The sequence below is a fragment of the Glandiceps talaboti genome, chromosome 5 (assembly GCF_964340395.1).
Source record: "Glandiceps talaboti chromosome 5, keGlaTala1.1, whole genome shotgun sequence".
NCBI lineage: Eukaryota > Metazoa > Hemichordata > Enteropneusta > Spengelidae > Glandiceps > Glandiceps talaboti.
In genome coordinates, this window is record NC_135553.1 from 27,664,790 (window position 1) to 27,683,498 (window position 18,709).

The 18,709-nt window shown below is 35.0% G+C and overlaps 1 protein-coding gene across 7 annotated transcripts in view; it reads left to right on the top strand.

The window, feature by feature from the left end:
- LOC144434811 (uncharacterized) overlaps window positions 1-18,709 on the top strand; it is a 125,480-nt gene that overhangs the window by 8,367 nt on the left and 98,404 nt on the right. For all 7 annotated transcript variants that reach the window (XM_078123315.1, XM_078123317.1, XM_078123319.1 and 4 more), the window contains exon 3: window positions 13,012-13,125. In XM_078123315.1, the coding sequence (XP_077979441.1) occupies window positions 13,012-13,125 (114 nt within the window). The remainder of the gene's footprint in view (window positions 1-13,011; window positions 13,126-18,709) is intronic.

The window sequence follows — 18,709 nt, forward strand, 5'->3', positions numbered from 1 at the left end:
TGGTGCACATTAATCTATTTTCATCATTTACTCACCAACTATGAGGATTTGCATGCATCCCTAGGCTGATGGCTGACTCGGATATCATAGAATTTATCTCATCGATTGTAATCAGAATGTCTCTCCTGATGCCAAGTAGTGATAGTTGGGTCTATGTCATTAGTTTACCTGCATTCTCAAAAATTAGTTCCACCATTAAAGTATGAAATGACATCAAGCATTGCCCATGCAATAGTGAAAATAAGCTCAAATCTGTCTGAGTTCCTTAGATTTTTTCAAGTATTCCCTATGCCACCAAAATCTTGGTATAAGATATTAAATTGTATGCAATTTTCACCAGAAATCTGCCTTCTAATAACAAGGTTTGCACACCTTAGCAAAAGCAGAGTTATAATTCAGAAACAAATTATGAAATTGTAGTTGTAGTAAATGACAAGCTTTCATTTCTTTTAACATGAACAAGAAATGTAGTGCTCTCTTTATCGATTGCCATTGAGGCATTCGAGGTTTGTGAGAAGTAGAAGCTGACTGATACAATGACCACATTTATTCCTTTCATACATTTTGATTGTACAACGAAGGTTTTCATTTTATCCGCATGATTCAGACACAAAGTTGCATATATCTGCTAAAACACACCCTTCAGCTGTGTGTGTGTGTGTGTGTGTGTGTGTGTGTGTGTGTGTGTGTGTGTGTGTGTGACATTTTTTTGAAAGTGTTGGGATAGGATTGTTTTCCTTTCTAGGGTAATAGCCTTGTGTCATGTTTTTGTTGGCATTTAGGGATAGTAGGGGTGCCACTTTGTCATCCCATCCTGTAAATAGAATGTCTGGTATAGCATTGTGTAGGACAGGATATGGTAGACATGAACTGAATGTCAATAGTCTGTACTTCTAATTTCATAGGGGAGAAAAAACAGAACAAAGGAGAAATTAATGTCCTGCTGAACAGGCAAGGGGATGTATGCATAGTACTGTTTTGAACTCAAACTGTGTTTGTATTGGTTGTGACACTCTAGTTACCAATCATATGAAATTAATTTACAGTATTAGGGCTTACAGAGATGATGACTCACAGTCAGATTGTAGTCGTCATCATGTGAAGTTGTACCAGACGGGCAGGCTGAAAATATCAGAAAAACAAATGGCGGTGTTTTGATGACATTGTACAAGGAGCCCCCTTCTCTCTTTCAAAGGATATGGATATTTGCTCATGTCAGGACAAGCATACTCCATGCTTAAATAAAGAATGGTGTTGGGATTTGAGACACGACTGAGGACCCACTGGTTTGCAAGGGTTGGACTCACATCCAGCTAACGTTAGGCTAGCCGCTACAGACTATGCATTATTGGGTTATGGGCTAGCCGCTACAGACTATGCATTATTGGGTTATGGGCTAGCCGCTACAGACTATGCTTTATTGGGTTATGGGGAGGAGATGCTCATATGCATTTGCATGGGGGTTAGAGTAGTATTAGTCGTGGCTGAAATCTGTACCAATCATAGAATTGGCCAGAATGGACAGTTTTATGTTGAATCATGTCATGGAAGTACCTCCATTGTCATATACACATATATTTTTCCTGTATTACATCTTCAAAATTCTGATAACAGGAGTGGCAAAGTTAGTGTACAAAATAGTTCACACAATGACTTCAACGTAATTTTAAAGATAAACTCTAGATATAAGGGAGAAATTTCATTAGAACACAATAAAAGATAAGCACTTACTATATTTGAAAGTTTGCAGAATCTCAGTAATGGCAGAAAGAAAGTTGAAAGAGTTGTTAACATTTAGTAGAGTAATCATTTGAGAAATGTTTGACAAACTGTAAAGATTTTACCAATATGAAGTAGTTAGCAGCACACTGACAATTAATACATGCTACTGAAGGAACAGCCATGTTATTTCATCACAACTCATGTATAGTTGATACTGACATGGACTGTGACGTGCATGACAAGCAAGCTGATAGTGAATATAGCAACCAACCGTATATGAGCTATACATCACTTGGACAGTGAAAGGGGTACTTGGTTCATGACTACTGACCAGTGACTAGCGCACTGTCAGCTTGCTAAGGCAGTAACACTCCCTTGACCACTTTGCTGTCAAAGGCACTTGGGGAAAAAAAACACAGTACAGGCCCTACCACTTATTTATTTTGGATTCCAAGCCATTGTTGTTGAATAATCCATGTTGATTTTATGCAAATATATTCAAACTAAATTAAATAGTTGATAGTTGAAAAATACAGTAGTAATTGGTGGTAATTTGGAATAACACATAATAAATTACAATTTGGGATGTATCAAGGAGTCGTACACGGCATGTTGGGAAATATTCAATTGTTAATATCTGTATTGCACAACCTTTGTGTATGCCGTGCTTTGGTATAAGCCATAGCACTGTACTGACAGTGAGTGACTGTTGGTTAGTACACTACTCCTTGTGACTAGGCCATAGCTAGAGGCCATACTTTCTGCAGTCTAATCAGGCTGGAGCCAGCGCTCTTTGGAGTGATGTGTTAAAACATGCAGAAAATAATTCTTCAAATGTGAAGCATAGTTTTATATTTTATTTTTTTTAAGTGTGCACAAAACAAATAGAAATTCTGACTGGTTATGTTGTATACCCCTGTGTCCAGTCTTCAAATAATGAGTCTTTTGTATTGCGTGTGTACATGTATGTGTCCAAACAACATTGTTTCTCTGCTCTAGTGAGTATTACAACCAAAATGGAGGTTTTTCACATAGCATAAAGAAACAGTTTTGTGTGCACATTTTTTGACTGATATCATATAGCAGTGTCTCAACCAAACAAGTACTCCAATGATGGTGATAATTCAAAGCAGACCATGCCAAATATAATTTGTTCTCAGGAATTTATACTAGTAATTTTTACTCCCTGTGTACAGTGTAGTACAGAGTTGAACAGAAGGTCAGGATTTTCTACAATTTTATGGAAAAGATACAATAAATTAAGAGTATAAAAATGACTTCATTTCTAAGCCTTGTCATTATTGATGTGAAAGGCCAGCCTTTATTTATTGACAGAAGTTTGAGTGGGCTTGACAACGGATGTGAATATGGATAGATGGAACCTTGATGGTACGTACTGTGTAGCCAGTAGCCGTAATAATACCCCTGCCTCGCTCTTAGTCAGCATAAATAATAAATAATACAGGGGTTACAGTGTAGTCTACTCAATAATCAATATTACATCAGGATGGAGAGAAGCAGCATGCACTTTGCTGAAAAGTTTGTGACGGAAGTTGGCAGGTTGCTGGCAGACTACGACAGCTCACTGTCAACCTATAAGTTTTGTTAAATCAATTCAACTAGTTCCCAATCACTAATTTTGACTTTATTAGCCTTGTACACTGTGTTAATGCACACAATACATTTTAACCACATGTTATACCAAATATGTTTGCTACAAGAAAATGTTGCAATCCCACTAGTTCTCAAAGACTAATTTTGTATGAGCCCAGTATTCTGTTTAATGTACGGAAACACAGATTTAACAATTTTCATTCTTAGCAAAATAAGTGAAAATCTGTCTAGTGAAACATTTTAAGAGTACAGTATATTTATATTAGGATATTCTTCCATGTGGTGACTAGATGAAGACATTTGTTTTGAAATATTCAGTTGAACAATGACTGTGTGTCATACTTATGGTGCTAGTCATGCTGTATGTATTATTGATAAAGGCAAAATTTGTGTTTTTGTTGATATGAGAGTTGTATGAATCATAAGATAGTCAAGTAATGTTAGTAATGAGTCAGCTGCTGGTAGCAAAGATAGCAATGTGTATTTTCAGACTTACTGGTAACTTTTACTTCCATGATTGTGAAGATTTTTGAAATTTAATCCTCCTATGAAATATAACCTACAAGTTCCCTCATAGAACAAATTGTTTTGACCCAACGCCATGGCCATTTGTCTGCAAATAGGATTAAAAAGTAGACCACATATATTTTAAATGTGAAAAAGACACTTGGTAGGAATTTGTGGTGAACTTTAGCATGTGTTAATCTTTCATAGTTAGTTACAAAGTCTGAAAGCATTCAAAAAACACTCCTTATCTCAAGGTGATGAAAATCAGGATTACCTTTGACATGTTTCTACCTTACTATATAGTATGCAAAATGACTTGATATGTTACTACCTTACTATATAGTATGCAAAATGACTTGATATGTTACTACCTTACTATATAGTATGCAAAATGACTTGATATGTTACTACCTTACTATATAGTATGCAAAATGACATGATATGTTACTACCTTACTATATAGTATGCAAAATGACTTGATATGTTACTACCTTACTATATAGTATGCAAAATGACTTGATATGTTACTACCTTACTATATAGTATGCAAAATGACATGATATGTTACTACCTTACTATATAGTATGCAAAATGACTTGATATGTTACTACCTTACTATATAGTATGCAAAATGACTTGATATGTTACTACCTACTATATAGTATGCAAAATGACATGATATGTTACTACCTTACTATATAGTATGCAAAATGACATGATATGTTACTACCTTACTATATAGTATGCAAAATGACTTGATATGTTACTACCTTACTATATAGTATGCAAAATGACTTGATATGTTACTACCTACTATATAGTATGCAAAATGACATGATATGTTACTACCTACTATATAGTATGCAAAATGACATGATATGTTACTACCTTACTATATAGTATGCAAAATGACTTGGCTAAAATGGAAGAAATGAAATGTGGTGTGGAACCTGATCACTTTAGAGCTGTTGCTCTTTGGCCCAAGCAGAGGAAATGACCTAAGTGCAACTGATAATAAGGAAACTGGGATTGTATGGGAAGACCCTAGGGTTAATTTTGAAAACAGAATGACATCCCCAAAATAATCAACTTAAAGTGTCCAGTGTTTAGAGATATGTATGAACTGTAGTATTCATAAACTTGGATGTGTTTCAATATAGACGTCTGGTTACAGCAAATGATGAGTATTTTTTATAATCAGTGAATTACACCAAGGTGTGGTTTTGTCACTTACAATGAACTAATTCTAACATGTTGCTATAATGGCCGCATAATTGCCCTTATTTTGGTAATGATCTGGGGCCCTGATTTCACACCCAGCTGACAGGACTAACTTGTCTACTATAGTGAGTGACACTTGCCACAGTTAAGATAGCCAGTCATCCAGGGCAGACAGACACATCTGTTTGGCCATGCATAGTCTTCTCCACTCTCACTATCGCTGATACAGCTGTTTTTTTCACATATATACTGAGATTTAAAGTGGGGAGATCGTCTCTTCATATGAAAATGGAATTGCTTCTATAGTGTCTACAGTGAATGAGTATTTCCAAATGACCTTTACTATAGTTTAAGTTATTATTTCATGTACCTTAAGTAAAGCTTTTCTGAAATACTTCACATATAAAACACGCTCATTAAATGATCAATTGACAGAAATCTTTCTGGATAGTCTATGTAGCTTCATCTTACACAACATATATATTGTACTATCACTATCAGTTCAGTTGTAACTCTCTCTCTCTCTCTCTCTGCCTTTGTTCTTGTTCTGTTCAATGGAGCTGGTGTCCTACATCCATACATGTAATGTACTGAATAAACTCAACTATAGTTATATAAATGATCTAAACTATTTTTTGTCACAGTAAACATTTTTGACTAATACATTTAAATTGTTACAAGTAGGCAGTATGAGATTGTTTTTGTTATCGTTTTACAAACTGAGCCTGGGTTGTCATTTTACAAGCTGTGCCTGGGTTGTCATTTTACAAGCTGTGCCTGGGTTGTCATTTTACAAACAGAGCCTGGGTTGTCATTTTACAAGCTGAGCCTGGGTTGTCATTTTATAAGCTGTGCCTGGGTTGTCATTTTATAAGCTGTGCCTGGGTTGTCATTTTATAAGCTGAGCCTGGGTTGTCATTTTATAAGCTGTGCCTGGGTTGTCATTTTACAAGCTGAGCCTGGGTTGTCATTTTACAAGCTGAGCTTGGGTTATTTTAGTAGCTCTTTGCTTTAAAATACTCACAAACATGGAGTGCATGAATAACGGTGATGATTTTTTTTTTACATGATATAGAAAAAAAAGGATGTGGCTAATAAAAGGGAAATAATTTGTAGTAATCCGGATTACGATAGGGAGAGAGGAAAAACATGAGAAATGCTATTGTATTGCAGTGGCTAATACCTGCATTGTATGTGCCATATGATAAACTACCTATCACAGTGAAATGCATTATTCACTCACAGGCAATCTTCCTTCTGCCATGTTCAAAAATATTGTCTTAAATTTTAGTAGGTCAGTTAGTTTATTGAATCTATTAAAAAAATTCCAACCTTTTTGCATCACAATGGATAATTATCCATGTTCTAATACCAAAGGAAAAGCAGGCAAATCATTGTACCAGTGTTCATGTGTAAAACGTATGGAATCCAGTATTAAAGCTTAATAATCCTGGATTACTGCTAAGAAAGGTGTATGTGCAAATGTACACCTGGAATTGGAAACAATGCCAACATACTCTGATTTTGAAATGGAATTGATTGTTTTTAGTCAGGCCATAGAGTAACTGTAAACAGTTGTTTGAATGTAAGCACCATGTGTTAATGAATATGGTCTGTATGTGCCAAGATAAATTGGAACTGACTGAAAGATAATATCCGTAAAAGTTGTTGGCACATGCAGAAGACCTTCCTGCCTCTATGATTTCAGTTGAACTGACAGTAAACATTTTAATTTCATTTCTATGTTAATTCAGGTTGGAGTCTTTTTATATGCTTAAGTACAGCTAGTAAACAAGTTTGTTTTTAATAGCCACATCAATTGGCTGCCATGTAGGAATTGTTAATAGTTTGGCTAAAGATAGACAACAATTAGTCTAGATAAATTGCCAACATTCTACACATACACATAGTTTGTTTTCTTTTAATTTTTTATCTCTGATTTTTGATAACCATACAATGGCAATACATTTGTTGAAATTTTTCTTTTTAAAGTGTCACTTCTGTTCATGTTATTGTTCTCTATGTAAGGCAAATACTCCATGTATGAATTTTAGGTTAGAGATTAGGAAAATAACACTACAAATATAAACATTAATTTTAGTCCATAAATGATTGTTTCTTCTGCTAAAATCAAATTTGTTAAAAAAATATGATGTTTATTCTGTAATTGCGTGCCTTTCTACACATATCACTTTAAAAATCTAGTATTGCAGTTACCAACCTACCGACCTAAAATCCAATTTGCAGGTAAAAAAACACTATTGTGACAGTGTTGTGTACGAGAGTTGTTAACTGTAGTATGGCAGATATCAACAGAACCCTTGTAGTATACCCAAAATAAACAACTTAAGTCAAATAAACAATAGTAAACAAAGTATCAAACAGATTGTCACCTTTTTTTTGATGTCTTGACATCAGAGTGTAAACAGTTATATTGATGATAAAATTACATATTGTCTGTCGTAACATTGGAAAACAAAATATCAACCTGTTAAAGAAATTCAGTTATTTTATGAACTCAATTTTATTTAACTTTTTAAGTCTTGTGAAACTAATTGATACCGAAAAGAAAGCAGATAGTGACATCAGTAAAAATCAATACTTTTTTACTTTTACTTTTTTAACAAGATCTTGTTGATTACTTAGTATGATTATGAATTTGTTGTATTTTTATGATAAGGATACAACAGCCATACAAAGACAGCTGACCAAACTTCAATATTTAGAGGTCTGATGAATCCAGTACGCCCTTCACTTTTATTTTGTAATTTTGCTGAAATGTCAATGCAAAGAAAAAATGCATTTAGAAAGGAAGAGAATGTGTATAGTCTTCGTTGGAAATACTGAAGGAGCTCAAAACTGCAGCTCTTGGAAATGTCAGTGAGATATGATAGGAAGATACATGTATAGTTGTAGATGCAGTGTAACTTTACAAGAGAACGGGAGGCAAACTTTAAAGTAAAGCTTCACCTCTTGGAAATGACAGAGAAAAGTCAAAATGTATGTGCTGTGTCATCTCATGAAAAGGGAAGGGAAGTTAAAGTGTGCAAGTGCCATTGTAAAAATGACAGTTATGTGTGTGCCCCTTCTCACAAAAAAAGTGGAGGGAAAGTCTTTAGTGGAAATGACATTGAGGAATCATCAGAACTTATGGTGCCCACTCAGGAAGGGGAGGGAACCCATTGAGAAAATGAGGGGAATGGTAGCAGGCAGGGCTGTGTTGTTGACAGGGTTGCCAATTAGACTGTGTAATGGTGTGCACTCGGTGAATGCTTTCAGCCTCTGACTGTATAATGATGAGATTTGGAGACATCGTATATAGGCCAGCAATTCGCCAGCATAATAGCTGAGATAGCTTAGTGAAAGCGGCCCCTAGGCATAGCCCTCCTCCTATTAGACCGTACAAGTTTCTCAGAAATTGGCAGTTAGGGAGTAAAGAACATGTGAACTTAAGTTCTGTATTTATACCCAGATATTCTCAATAAATATCAAGAGTTTTACATCTCTGCTGTTGTAAAAATATTATCCGTGTCTGTCATGAGACTAACTTGTACAAGGCTGTCTGTGCTAAGGCCTATAGCCTATAGCATAGATACATTGAAGTAATGGTAATGGCAAACAGAGCCAGTGGGAATGGCTTGTTCTAATCAAACTAAATACTTGCAGGGTTCAACATTTTGTGAGGTAAGAATGCCACATGTTCATTTTTCCTGGCTAAGATGTTCGTATAGCAATGTATAGATTTGCTGAGTTCCGTGACTCTGATGACTTTACTGTTTTTTCTTTTGGCAATGTGAACATCTGTTTTCATCATCTGAATAAAGATGTAGTAAATTTTATTTCACAAAATAACGTTAGCTTTAGACTGGTGTATTATTGAAGCCCTTGGTACGGTCTATTATGTGCATGTAGGACTATGATTTGGGTGGATATTGTTTGAGTAAAGCATTGAGTTGTGTATGCCAGTAATGAACTTTGTGTGACACAGGACAGTTGAATAGATATGATCAATCTAGTATGAGTTCTATGACAAACAACCCACATACGCTGATCAAGTATGGGTGCCTTAAAATCTTAACATTTGAATTAATAACAGATGACATTTTCTGTATATTACGATATAAAAGTAAGGGAATTGTTGCAGGAGAAATCAGTAATTTAGATTCATTTTTGCAATATCCATTAGTTATGTCAAATTGTGAATTGAATACCTTGAGCAAGACAGCTTTGTTGATATGAATAGTATGTACAACATTAAAGAACATAAAAAAGACTCCCTATTTACATTTATTGAATACTTTCCACACATTTGCATAATTCATTAAAAATAGATTACTTTGAAATTAGAGTACAGCACACAGCCAGGCCTACTGTGGCTTTACACCCTTGATCATGTAGTGTACAGAGCTTACTGCATGCCATAGACATTGCAGAACAGTACTCTTGTTTATACCCTTCCTCTTCAGAGAATACTACACAAGCCTTCCATTCACCTACATACAATATACAGACTTTATTTCCAATTCAAATCACAAAGCAAGTGGCATATTCTGCCTTTTTTCTTTTTCTTTTGCTCAAATGACAGCTTGTCAATGGAGTAAGGCATGGCCTGAATGGCATATACATGCTCAATGGTTGTTGGCTTTGTGGACAGCAATATAACCACACCTCCTGTAGATAAAGTGGTACTGGAAATGCATGTCTTGTATTATCTGTGGGCATCTGTTGAAGGTACCTAAGTATATATCAGACCATACATGCTTCAGCAAATTGAATGGTGTGGATGACATTGCTAAGATTAGTGTAGTACTGTAGGCAGGTCAGTCGCACTGAAAAATTTTCTGCCACTGTGTGTTCACAGCATAAACCCTGACATTGACAAGACAATATCTCTGCTTTGAAAAGTCGGATTTTTTAAAATAAATCATCTTTTTGTTCACATTTAAAAGGTCAATATTTCTGTTAAAATAATTTTTAGTAAATTTTGGAAGCAATCCGAAAAAAATACCTTTAAAATGACATTTACTCAACTGCGCACGGCGGTAAAAAGTAGTACTAGTAGTAGGCAGCGTACCACCTCTGTTGATGCCTGTGGAAGATTTTGATTCAGAGCTGTTCTAATGGTATAAACAGAAATATAGTATACATTTTGGTATATTATTTTTGTATAAATACTGTTATATTAAAGTTGATCCAAAATTGTTTGAATTCAGGATCTTAGATATCCAATAAAAATGCACCTTGTCCTCAAATTTGTATTCAGACCAAAACATGTGAAAAAGCTTACCGTTATATTTATATCAAAATTTGACAGAGATTTGATGAAGAAAATGTGAATTATTCAAATATTTGATGGACTTTTGGTTAAAGTGAATTTTCAGGAAAAAGGCAAAAAAAGGGCAACATTTAGAAACAAAATTCTGAGCAATAAATATATTGAAAGATTTGAAATGAGTTTTAGGTAAATAAGTTTTTCAGGAAAAGGCAAAATGAAAATGGTGAAGTTTTAGAATTTGATATATCGGGCTGCAATGTGATGAGTGTATAAGTTGCATGGGTTTGTAGTTCACAGACTTAACAGGCTAGGGTTTTGAATATTTAGAGTTTCACAAGGACATGTGCTGTGTTTGCACACTGTATGCCATATTTTAATGTTTACGTGTTTGAATAAAGATTAGAAGTTATTGGCTTTTGTGTTTACCAATAGCAGTTTATGTGAGATACAAGGCAGATAAATTGTCATAAAAATTATATGATGCAAAGGTTGGATCTTTTTATTGGCTGGGAAGAATATCCTTTCTTGTGCCACTGACTTCATTAATGTGAGTGTTGCAGTGACTTGCTTTTAGACGATTTACACTCAGTAGGAATTTATCTAGGTTGAAGTGACAAGCAACGTGCTAAAGTTTATCCTGTTGTATTTGGTCAGCAATAGAAAGAAGTTAAGCAGTACATGAGTATTTGGGTCATAATTAATAGTTTCCAAATGGTCAGTGAAGCCTAAACCTACTGATGGTAGATACTGTCAATATTAGGTGACAACCTTCATGGTGTGCCAAGATGTGACAAAACTAGAAATCTTTCTATAACCCCTTCCTCATTGTCTCAGATTAATCCAGCAATGTCATTAAATTTATGGACATGTTCTGATAGAATCCAAAAGTTGCTGTCTCGTGATTTCATAGAGGGAAATAGAACCAGTAAAAATGAAAGAATTACATTAAATGGATGGTTTGTTGTTAATGTATAGATATGAAACTGTAAAAACTAGACTTGCTATGTTATGACAAGGTAATAAGCGCTGTGTGTAGGGTGTCAATGTGGAAGTTTTTGCCAAAAAAAGAGATCGAAAATTATCCAAAAGTTGAGTACATGTACTGCCAAATATCTCCTTATATTGATTGTTGATGTGTGTAAAATCTGTTTGAATTTAAAAGAAGAAATCTTGTACATAATGACATTGTAACTGTCACAATCCATAGATGTAGAGATTTGTGATCGGTACTGGTAAATGTCTGTTTGCATTAGAATAACAATACTATGTACTTGGCCATTTCAGTTTAAAACACATGGACATGAAGTGAAGTTGATGATAGACTGCAATTACCACTGTTTAAAATGTCCCCAGAGTATACAAAACCCAGTTAAATGTTGTATGCCTGTAGAAGACATATACAGTGCCAACCAAATAGAAATTTGTCATTTCAAATTATATATAGAAATTTGTCATTTCAAATGTTGTCATCCTCTTTAACCATCAGAGTAAATTCTGTCCATGATGTTGTTGCAAACGCTAAGAAAAAAAAAATCTCCAACGTTATGATTTCAACAGAAATTTCAAAAATAGTTTTGTCATAATTTTTTTCTCTGTGTGCAATTTATAATCTGTGTATACATTTTGATACAATGACTAAATTGTGTATTTTGAAACTGTCTGTAACAAGTTTGATTGCTACACACAGTGTATGTATTAATGCATGGCAAATTTGATGTAACACAGTTAGACAGACTGACTACCAACATGCATACCTAATACATAGCCTAGCTATGGAAGGAAATGCTGATTGAATTGCTCAACGAAACAACAGTCGAGATATGAGCATTCCTTTTATGCTGCCTCAACTTGGCCGGTAGGATTACCAATCCCTGGGTGATGCCACGGCTGTGTTTAGAATGCCTAATCAGAATCCACTGTGTTTTCTTCATAGCTGAAGGAGAATTATTTCAGTTGAGATTAACGAAAAATTTCTAGATTGATTCATAATGGAAAATTATCAGACAAAAAATCCTGTGAATGGATACTACTGACAGCGTTGTTGTTGAGAGGCAAGTCGAAAGGAAATTATTAGTTGTAAATGAATTCAGCAATTTGTGTTTGCTTTCAGAAACATTGTGCATCTCACAGTTTTTTTCTGTTATCAACAGACTTCTCATCCTTACTGTAGTTAACATGGCATCGTTGTAAGACTTGAATCATGTTATTTACACTGCCATTGAGGTCTTTGGCAGTCCTTCATGTCAGTGCTGCCTCTCAATCCAGACCCTTGTCTACATGTATGCAGTCAGTGTGCCAAACACCAGGACATTCAATAGTAGTTTAGTGCCAAATGTTCATCAGTCCTGGTAATTCAATGCTTATTCCCAACATCTCCATTGTGACAAATTTAATGAAAACTATTTATGTTGGAAATTCTGTCTTCACACTAGCATTACTGATGAAGTTTATTCGGGTAAACCAGTAAATAAAGAGACAATTTTTTTTTTACGAAGAGAGAAGAGAGTATATTGTATACAGCATATTTTTAACCTCTCTACAATATTTGTTCTAATCAAATGGTTTTAAGTTATCATGTATAGTTTACCAGTATTTTTGGTGAAATTTTTTTTCCTACAGATTGGAATCTGTCAAGACAAATTAGGTGATTGATCTGTCTGTTTCTTGTATAGGTTCGGGCTACTCATACTTGGGCGGATATATGGCGTCTGTATCTGATGGCTACAAAGGGACCAGCGGACCTCCAAGCTCCATGCCGATTGGCCAGTTTTGGAGCCCACCAGAGGGTATGTTTTCATATGGTTCATTTTCAGCACTTCATTACACACTAAAATGTTTGATTTCCTAGCTTTAGGGGTATGACCTTCCTTATTACATTGCTTGTTTTTACCGATTACTGAATTTTCAGGTGGACTATGTAAGCATTACACATGTTACAAAGTATGGTGATGCTATACCTGTAATTGTGCTAAATACGTAGCTGTTGCATGTCATAGAAAAACATGTACTTCTGTGAAGTTTTGAGTTTTTAAAAAAATACCTTTGTATGGTCACTGTTCCTTGAAATATTTCAATAGGGTTCTGGGAGCAAACAATGCCATTGTTGGATTGACAAATGAGATGTGGGCATATCTAGGCATGTACGATATCCTCTCGGTTTGATGTTTGCTATTTTGTAGGAGGCTTGGGGCAATAGGCTATCAAACTTACATGTAAGTCAATGATGAAGTTTTATCATCCCGGTAGATTCTGAAAACTAACAATATGGCATCTTGTCCATCTTGTCGTTAAAAGAATTAAATGCACAGTTTGAATGCATTGAACTAATCAAAGATTTGACAACAAATGCAATCTAATATGTATATTGGTCAAACTAAATTATTGACCTTCGAGATTGGGGACAGTAGCACAGTTTCTACAGCTAAGAATCACGGTTGTCTTGGCAACCATTGTGTGCAAGGTTCACTAGGTGCTTTATGATACCAACTCCCAAGTGTAACAGTGTTGTCTCAGTAGACACAGAGGGCATACTAGTTGTACCCATAGACTTGACACAGAGGGCATACTAGTTGTACCCATAGACTTGACACAGAGGGCATACTAGTTGTACCCATGGCAGTAAGAACACAATATGAACGCTGAATACATCCATCGTTCATATTCTTGATATCAATAAAACATGAATATGCACACAGGCATTGTGTGCTTAGCACATTCATATGGATTACACTCAGTTAATCAATATAGGGAGATTGGTATAATTTGCAAAGACTTTGACAGGCATACAGAAATGAAAATTGGAGTTTACACTCAGACAAAAATGGATGCTAGTCAGAAGCAGTTTGAACCATGAAAGGCCCAAATGACAAACACTAAACATGTTGTCAATTATTGCTTTTAGACCCTGTGTCTCTTTTCAGTGCAATTATGTAGAGATATTGTATTGCCTCTGTGTAGGCACCTCAGTGTCCATCTTTCTTGTAAGCCCTTTCAGCAGATTTTTTAAACACCTTGGAATAATTGAAGGGAATAACAATAAAAGCCATCAAATTTCATCACATAATTGTCAATACAGTGAAACAGCCAAATAGTATAAAGTTACATTTATTTTAATTTCATTACAATATTATCATCTTGTCAGTATTCATATTTTTGGAGAGAAAAAACGCTTTATTGATTTTTGTATCACATATAGTATAGTAGGGGAGTCTAGATAAGATATTCAATTATCACAGTAAGACTAAAATGTGCTGGAAATTGGAACTAATTTGGAGCATACATGGTTTTCTTATATCAAAAATACTATCATTTTTGTGTGTGTAAAAATAGATAATCTATAGAATATATCTTTCAAAATGTAAAATTGGATAAATGATATATATATATAAATTAGGAAGTATAGAAGAAAACCAAGCACTGTATAATTGATATGATACAGTTATGGCATCATAATAATATCTAATAATTGATATGATACAGTTATGGCATCATAATAATATCTATAGGTATTGAAAACAATGTGCTAAACATGAAAATGTCTGAATATGACAATAATATTCAACCCAAAATATCCCCAGCCATAAAAGCCTCAAAATGTAGAAATATGTAAATTGTAAAGGTCTGACACATTTATAAACTATTCTGACTAAGTAGTGGCTGATCAAGAACATCTGATAGAAGAGTAAGCATGGAGGGAAAAATTGTAAACACAATTGGCAGTAAAAACTTATTGCTCCATGTATTGGTTTGGGAACATTGGTCTGGTAATGTTTGGGGACGTTGGTCTGGTAATGTTTGGGAACGTTGGTCTGGTAATGTTTGGAAACGTTGGTCTGGTAATGTTTGGAAACGTTGGTCTGGTAATGTTTGGGAACGTTGGTCTGGTAATGTTTGGGGACGTTGGTCTGGTAATGTTTGGGAATGTTGGTCTGGTAATGTTTGGGAATGTTGGTCTGGTAATGTTTGGAAACGTTGGTCTGGTAATGTTTGGGAACGTTGGTAATGGAAGGTGATCTGGTAAAGCTTGCACAGATTTCCACTCAATGTATGTGTAACATTTGATGAAGAATCCCAGTAAAATAGTGTAGGAGCTCAGGTAGATGTTATTTACTTTCTGCTGTTTCACAAAATTGCTGATTCCGCAAAGTACTGTAGGTGAATGTCTGGTGAAACAGTGTACATGTAGGTTGGAAATGTAGAAGGTGGATGGACTTTTTGTGTTGCATTTGTGTAATTCAACTTCAGTGTGTCATGGTATGACAGCATCATAGCATATTATATTCCAGTCTGACTTTCTGCTAGTTACAGGGGTAGGATAGAGACGGGAATCAAATCATTATTTAAACAATTAAATCAGATACTATGACTAGGAATTATCTCCTATAAACCCATGTCACGTACATGTACCCATTTTCTCTGATGCAGCGTATGGGGTACAATCGAAGGGAAGTCCTTTGCTAGTGAGTGTTAGATTTCTTTTGAAAATAGCATTCAGTTTTAGATTTGATATCTTAAAGGTGTTCTATCCAATGTCATTGATACTTTTCATATATTTTAACATTGGAAGCGACATGTTTAAGATATCACATCTAAAACTGAATGTTGTTTTTGGAAGAAAAGTAACACAAGACTTCCCTTTGATGGGTGCTGCCATTTTGGAAAGTTGCGACCTCACATGGTGATTCAGAGAAACTGGTATATGACATGGGTTTTTAGGGGACAATTCCCAGTCTTTAGTCTGATTTAATTGTTTCAAAATTAAGTGACACCTATGTCTATCCCACCCCTGTAGCTAGAGACAAGTGGAAATTGAAAATTAAAATCTCACTTTCTGATGATGGTGAAGCATTACTCTTGCTGAGGAAATGTTGAATTCAAACATTAGAAAGGATGATATTGTCATGGCAACCAATAGCCATGTATTTTAGAAAGGATGATATTGTCATGGCAACCAATAGCCATGTATTTTAGAAAGGATGATATTGTCATGACAACCAATAGCCATGTATTTTAGAAAGGATGATATTGTCATGGCAACGATTAGCCATGTATTTTAGAAAGTATGACATTGTCATGGCAACCAATAGCCATGTATTTTAGAAAGGATAATATTGTCATGGCAACCAATAGCCATGTATTTTAGAAAGGATAATATTGTCATGGCAACCAATAGCCATGTATTTTAGAAAGGATAATATTGTCATGGCAACCAATAGCCATGTATTTTAGGACTCTTGTATCAGAGACATGAAATGTTTCATCAAAATTTCAACTATGATATTTTGAGGAAAACAAAGGAAATAAGATTTGCAATTGAAGATTTGTACTTGATTACTCAGTTGATGCATATGATAGTTTTGATGTGTGAAATGTTTTGTATTGGTGAATTGAGTATTACTACGGTACTTGAGGATATATAGTCACCAGAAAATATAGAACATCAATGAATCATCTGCAAACAATTTCAAAGGGGGTCAGAATATAGAATTTTGTATGTAGAACGTGTAACAAGTGACATCGTACATCTTTAAAGTAGAGCCCTTTTTCATCAATGATTTAGAATCGATGAGTATCTTTATGTTATGGCTGTCAGAAAAACCACAAAGCCCTTTTTTCTCTAATGATTTATTACTGACCATTTTGACTAACAAATTGTTTTAAGAATGACATCGGTCATTTAGAAGTGGAGATGGATTTATCATCAAATTGGTTGGACTAGGTGTAGAGTTGAAAAAATGGCCAAAAAAGACTACCTATTATCTAGGAATATACATGCGGGCAATTTGATGGATACAACAACACATCAGAATTTGACAAGGGTTTGAAAGATGATGGTGTGATAAAAGGGATGTGCACCCCCACGACAATCAACAATGTACTGCTGCTATTAATTGTCTTCTGTCTGGTGTACATGTAGTGATAAAACAATTTTGAATGACATACACTCTTTGGTAATAATTATAGGTGTGCCTAAAGATAAAGACACCCCTACTTTGTTCTGGTGTTTGGCAAACACAACTTCACTGTACAGATTATGCAGATTGCTTGAATTGTCTTGAAAAAAATCCATTGCAACCGTTTCTCTCTTTGCAATACAACATGTTGAGTGAGGTTATGCCATGCACATGGGTTGTTGTGTTGGTTTCTTGTGTTTCACATTCACATAGGGTTGTCAGTTGTTTGGTTTTTCCCTCATATTGAGGCCGAGTCAAGCTTGATAGGATGCATCAGTGGTTAAATAGGGAAAAAACTCCACATGCAATACTTATGTTAATCAGGTAATTGCAGCCAATTTAGAGAGATAGCATCTTTGATCAGCCTTTGTGGAAATTCTGATTCAGTACTGTCATGTATCCCATTAACTGTGCACTTTACACTTTATTTTTGCCATGTTCTCATTGCATCTAAAACAGCAGTTACTTTCAAAGAACAGCTTTGTATTTCAGTGTGTGTGCACAGAGACCGTTCGCTCTCATTTCAATGTGTGTGAGACATTTGGTTGCCATTTCAATGTGTGTGAGACCATTATATGTAGCTGCCATTTCAGTGTGTGTGACTGTTAGCTGCCATTTCAGTGTGTGTGAGACCATTAGCTGCCATTTCAGTGTGTGTGAGACTGTTAGCTGCCATTTCAGTGTGTGTGAGACTGTTAGCTGCCATTTCAGTGTGTGAGACCATTAGCTGCCACTTCAGTGTGAGTTGTAGAGTCAAAAATTGATAGTTTTGATGAAAATCTAGAATTTTGAATTTTACCTGGTACACTGTAGATGGTCTCTATTAACCATGTAATTTTATACTGTTAAAATCATGTTGTTTTCTACTTAAACTTAAAATAAATTGTGTGGTTCTGATTACGCTCAATTTTAGAATAGGTTGGGTAGGTAGATTTTTTATTTTATTTTATTTTATTTTTTTTTCATGTGTGAGTGTCTAGTTCAGGTTTTCCATTGTTTTCCAAATGGTCTCTGTGTTGTTTATTTTGTCCCTATCAGATGTACAGCCATTACAGATGGGAAGAACAGTTTTATATTGTCTTTTTAAGTTGATGTCAGTTTCAGCATCCACTATTCCTCGTGAGACTTCCCAATTTTTGCAATTTTATTATTTCTCTGTCAAAAAAAGTCACAAAAAGTTTAGGGTCAGCAGTGAAAAATTAGGTGGGGTCAGGTAACAGGAACCAAACAACAATTATTTTTTTAGGCCTTAAGACCTTTTCCACTTACTATCCATACATGTAAGATAATGTAATATACATATACAGTCCATCAGGTTCAATTTGTTAACATCAAGTTCATCAACAAAAAAGAAATGAATTCTATCCTTCTCTATTAATAGTGTGAACTTTGGATTAACCTGTCATACATTTATTTA